Here is a 5737-nt window from a genome sequence, read left to right as displayed (position 1 = left end):
CTCATAAATTCTAAGGATATAATATTTTTATATAAAGTAAGTTTCCTAAATAAAAGTGTTTTTAATTTATAATGTCTAATTTGTATTACTAAGATGATGTTATAATGTTGAAAAAGGTCTGTGCTTACCGTATAAAGAATCAATCCTTATTTATTCTATTATTAATAGTTATAATTATGTATAATAATATATTAAATAAATAATTTTACTATTTCATTATAATTAATAATTCTTTATAATGAATTGTAATATATTTATTAATTTTATTATCGTAATAAATTATTAATATATTCTAGTGAATGACCTAATATTTTTGGGAAAAGGAAGAGGAAAGTATATGTCTCATAAATTTCAAGGATCCAAATATTTTTATATAAATTAATTTTCACACATAATTTTTTTTACTTTATAATGTCCAATTTTTTATTACTAAGATGATATTAATTATCAAAACAAGGAAATATAGTTTATAATAAAAAGATATAACCCTATTTATACTATTATTAGTAATTATATTTATGTACAATAATATATTAAATAAATAAATTTTCTATTTTATATAATTAATAATTCTTTATAATAAAATATCATATATTTATGAATTTTGTTATCATTATAAATTATTAATATTCTCTAATGAATGACGAAATAATTTGAGAAAATGAAGAGGTGCATAGTTAATGAGAGGTTATGGATCATTAGTTTTATACATAATGGTATAATTGTGAGTTATAAAAAAAATTAAGAGGGTAAAAAAAGAAATCAAAAGTTTTGACATGGGTATTCTCTTTTATAAGTGGTATAGATTTAATTTACATATTTGACTTATTTAAGATAAATTTCAATAAGCGCTCCCAATCCTTAGGGCGAGTTCCCAAAAGTTATGATAAGCTAATCCATAATGTGAGATCAATGTAGAGGATAAAAATTCAACCCTACCAAGCTAAAATTTACATATTTATCTCAAATTGAGCAAAACTTGATTAGCTTCCCATGTTATACTTGGTAAAAATTAAGTTAGACTCTCCATCCATCTTCTTTGTCATCACCCTCACCACAACCATCATCATCTCTTTCAATTTTCAACTTGGACAAGGTAAAAACTATGTTGCACCAAATGATTTCAACTCAGGGATTGTTATCAAGGATTTGACCATCCAATTCCCAATTAAACATATCGGTGAAGGGAACAAGGTAAAATCCAAAAAGAAGCAAGTGTGAGAGGTTTGATTCATGATGCTTACGAGCTTCGACAATAATCCTTCAAAATCCTAATTTTCGTTTCTCATTTTCTGCAGAGTGTCAAGATGGAGTGAGAGAGGAAGAGGAGATTCGGGTTTGAGTTTCCCTTTCACTACCCTAACTCCGTTGGAGGTTTCAATGGGTGTAAGAGGATGAGGGAAGGAGAAGGAGGCCATCTTTATTATTATTAATATTTTTTGGACTGCAGAACATTATGTATTAGGACGAGAGGAAAAAAGAGGAAGAAGAAAGAGAGAGGAAGGGGAGAGGTAATAGCCGTAAGCTTTCTGGGAGATTATTTCTTCTTCTTCTTTTTTTTGTTTTTCTCCTTTAATTATTTCTGACAAAATGTCAGCTTTCTCACCAAATCGGGTGATTTTGAAGTGATTTGGCTCTACCGTGACACGTCAGTATTTGGTACGACAAATCGGCAGTTTACTATGTGGTTGAAAGTGCAAACAAACAAGTGAAATTTTATAAAGGGGTCAGTAGGAGTTATTGTTGGGAATTTAACGCCTAAATCCCCTAATGCAACGGAAACGCGGTATAGAGAACAGTACACCAAGATTTACGAGGTTCGGCAACTGCCTACGTCCTCGGGAGCCACACAGTAAATTTCTTATTAATCCAATAAGAAATTACAATTTTAGGAGCAGATCCCTAAACTGGGATTTCTCAAATAAACACTGTAGCTACAGTGTTAATAATAACAGGGTATGAACCCTTTCAATACCCACTTGAGAATAAATACCCCACAATCAAAATCCTCTTTAATTCTCTCTCTCTCTCTCTCTCTTAATCTCTCTTTTAATCTCCCCTCAAAAACACCCCTTTGAGAGCTGGAGAAAAATCGAAATCGCTACTGCGATTTGGGGAAAACGCTGCTGCGTTTTAGGGCAGTTCGCCGCCGCCGCCAGAGAGAAAGAATCGGAGGGGAGGGGGAAGAATCAGCATCTTCGAAACCCTAGGTGAGGGGGTTTATATAAGCGGAGATGAGGAGCTGGCGACAGCCTATCGCCAGCAAATAACCCAGACGCAAAGGTCGGGTTCGCCAAAGAACGCAGAGTTCAGGGGGCAGGCGAACGCAGAGCTCGCCATCGAGTTTTATGTCCTGTTCCGAACAACTCATCACTGCGACGTGCCACTGGCACGTCTCTCGCCACGGTGCCACGTGCCCCAGATACTCGCACGTACACCACCGCGTGTCAGGCTGCAGCTCTCTCTCTCTCTCTCTCGTTCGCTCTATAAAAAGCCCAATGGGCCACATGCAATATTCCAAAATCGGATAAAAAAAACAATGGGGAAAAAGGAGAGACGAGGAGCGTCGACCTCTCTGATCCCATGGGCCGGGTCTTGGACAGACTGGACCGACCCGTTCTTGTCAGATGACCCGTGGGACCCATTCTGGGGAGGTGGCGCCAACCTGTTGTGGGGCACAGCCGGTAGGAGAAGGCGCGGTAACGGCGACGGCACCGCTGCTCTGGCGGACGCCCGCGTTGATTGGCGCGAGACGAACACCGCCCACATCTTCGTTGCTGAGCTCCCAGGCGGGCGCTTTACACTCACCACTTCTTACTTCTCTTTGGTTTTCGCTTGGGTTTTTTCGAAACCCGTCTTAAAAATGGATTTGGATTCTCTCCGCTATAAAAAAGTAACTGTATCGGTCACGTCGAAAGCATCTTTTAATTTTAATTTATATATAAACTATTTCTAACGTGGTTGAATCTAGTTAAAATTTGGCTAAAAAATTTAAAAAAAAACAAGTTCAAAAAATTTAGAGTTTAAGATACAAAATTTCTTTCTTAACAAGACCCAAACATTGATAAAACAGTCGCATATGCTTTAAATGGGCTAAACATTAATGAACTGAGTCACACGCCCTGGAAGTTAGTTTTTTAGGGTAATTGTCACCTTGCTTTAAAAAGTGAATTTTTTAGGAGTAATTTTTAATTTTTAGGGGAAAAAAATTTGATTGGGAGGTGGTTGATTGCTAAAAGATTCATTTTAAAAATAATTTAAAAATAATTTATATGTAAATTGAAATTAAAAGGTTGCTTTTGTATAACTATCTTATTTTAAACGTGCTTTCTAGTAAAAAGGCACTTTTTTTAAATATATGTACGCTTTGGTGCAATTATCTTATTTTTAAAAGTGGTTTCTAGTAAATTAAAAGACACTTTTTTGTTTCTTTTAATATACGTAGGCTTTATAGTTTAAAAAAATCATTGTTTTAATTTTAGCGATTCTTGTTTTATCTCTAAATTTGTAACCATATTCTACCTTTACCTATGACCCTAAATAAAAATAAAAACTAAAACCTTTTTTAAATGAAAACAAGGAACACTTTTAACAGTTGATTGACTTATATATTTTGTTAGATTAAAAAGTAGTCTTACTATTGTTGGCATATTATCAATACTTGATTTGAAATGTTATAAATTGAACATAACATAAGGGAAAAAAAATTAATATTGTAATATCAGAATTCTTTTTATTAATTAACTACGATCTAGTTATTTTGGCAAATAAATCATTTTCAAGAAGTAAAATTAATATTAATTAGCTATAGTTGATGATTAAATATCTATGACTTGGTGAAAATATATGGAGAAATTTAAAAAAAAAAATCCTTTTTAAATAACATGATAAATAATCCTTTTGGCGGGAGTATAAAATATTAACCCATGCATGTTCTATTTGTTTTCGTTGGGGTACGTAGGGGTGAGAAAAGAGGAGGTGAAGGTGCAAGTGGAGGACGGGAACGTGCTGAGCATAAGTGGGGAGAAGGCCAAGGAGGAGGAGGACGCCGGAGACACCTGGCACCGCATCGAGAGGAGGACGGGGAGCTTCCATAGGAAGTTCAGGCTGCCGGAAAATGCGAGGATGGAGGAGACCAGGTGCAGCATGGACAACGGCGTGCTTACAGTCACCATCCCTAAGCTTGCTGAGGAGGAAAAGCCTCCTAATGTTAGGTCTATAGAGGTGGCTTAGTTACGTAGCTGACTCGTGGATGCTGTGTAAATGTGTGGGTACGTATAAGGATGTACGTATGTACGTATACGGTAGTGGGAGGTACGTGTGTGTATGTGTATGTATGTATATAAGTTTGATGTGGATGTATGTATGTATGTAAGTTTGATGTGGTGTATGTATGTAAGTTTGATGTGGATGTATGTATGTATGTAAGTTTGATGTGGATGTGCGTATGTACATATATGGTAGTGGGAGGTATATGTATTGTATATGTAAGTTTTATGTCGCTTTCCTTACACACATATACTAGCTAGCTAAAAGTTACTGTTTATAGCTAACGTGAGATGATCATCATCTGGATGTTTATGTGATTAAGTATACAAGCATTAGGTGATAAGTACAGTGATTAACAATCCGATTAGTTATTTAAAAAAATTGTAAATAACCGGTTCTATTTAAACACGCTCCTCGTTATAACCATGTGAAAATCTTAGGGTTGCACAGAACATATTGCTTGAAGTGCACGCCCTTAACTTTACATCATTATTAGGAATAAGTACTTTTTTAAATTTAGTTCCTTTAACCATTCGAAAATCCATCCTTAATTTTACATCATCATTTAATGTTAATTTTTAAAAAATCTGTATTTAATTCGTAATCGGTGGGATTTGAATATGAGTCGTTTTGATATCATCTTAAATTTAGTTTCTCTAACTATACAAAAACTCCTCCGAATGAGGATCAATGATTATAGTTTTATATTAATTCTAACCTACTTAAAATGATGATCATTAATTAGCCGTATATATAACCATTTCGGATGCATGCCTACTACTCGCACGGGCGTCGACAAAACCACTTCGGATGCGCACACAACCCGGTGATCTCTACCTGGGCTCTAAGGGAGGTATAATTAATGTTGGCTAACATTAATTTATTTCTAGAGATTCATATTCACGTGCAATAATCTCTCTCTTCAACCTATCTACTTACTAATAAAGCCAAAGAAAATAAAAAAACTATTCAAAGCTCAATAAGATGTGAAGCAATTTAACCCCTTACTATTCATGACACTAGTCCACGTGAAACTATTTATTACGGTAAAATTATCTTTTCTCCAACAACATAGCCAACTGTTTTTATCCATTAATACCAATTAATCTTTTTTAAAATGAGCTTATTTTTATGCTCAATTAATAATTCCAAAATGTCATATTTCGTGCAGATACATTTAAATTGAAAATATGTATTATACCGCAAGACTTACCTCCTCCGCATAATAAATGCCGCCTTGGGAATTTAACGCCTAAATCCTCTAATGCAACGGAAACGCGGTATAGAGAATAGTACACCAAGATTTACGAGGTTCGGCAACTGCCTACGTCCTCGGGAGCCACACAGTAAATTTCTTATTAATCCAACAAGAAATTACAATTTTAGGAGCAGATCCCTAAACTGGGATTTCTCAAATAAACACTGTAGCTACAGTGTTAATAATAACAGGGTATGAACCCTTTCAATA

General features: G+C 34.7%; 1 protein-coding gene across 1 annotated transcript; it reads left to right on the top strand.

Moving 5' to 3' along the window:
• LOC109841627 (16.9 kDa class I heat shock protein 3-like) lies at positions 2540 to 4308 on the top strand. The gene is made up of 2 exons (XM_020410581.1): positions 2540 to 2789; positions 3962 to 4308. Exons 1-2 carry the CDS (start codon positions 2540 to 2542, stop codon positions 4231 to 4233), a joined length of 522 nt encoding a protein of 173 aa, XP_020266170.1. The 3' UTR covers positions 4234 to 4308.

Source organism: Asparagus officinalis, chromosome 5, assembly GCF_001876935.1.
Source record: "Asparagus officinalis chromosome 5, Aspof.V1, whole genome shotgun sequence".
Classification (NCBI taxonomy): Eukaryota; Viridiplantae; Streptophyta; class Magnoliopsida; order Asparagales; family Asparagaceae; genus Asparagus; species Asparagus officinalis.
Note: the sequence above shows the minus strand (reverse complement) of the source record. Positions and strands in the feature narration are given on the sequence as shown.

Coding starts and splice junctions, on each gene's coding strand:
- LOC109841627 (XM_020410581.1), top strand. CDS start 2,540: ATGGGGAAAAAGGAGAGACGAGGAGCGTCGACCTCTCTGATCCCATGG. Junction 2,790..3,961: donor CTTCGTTGCTGAGCTCCCAG/GCGGGCGCTTTA, acceptor TGGGGTACGTAG/GGGTGAGAAAAGAGGAGGTG.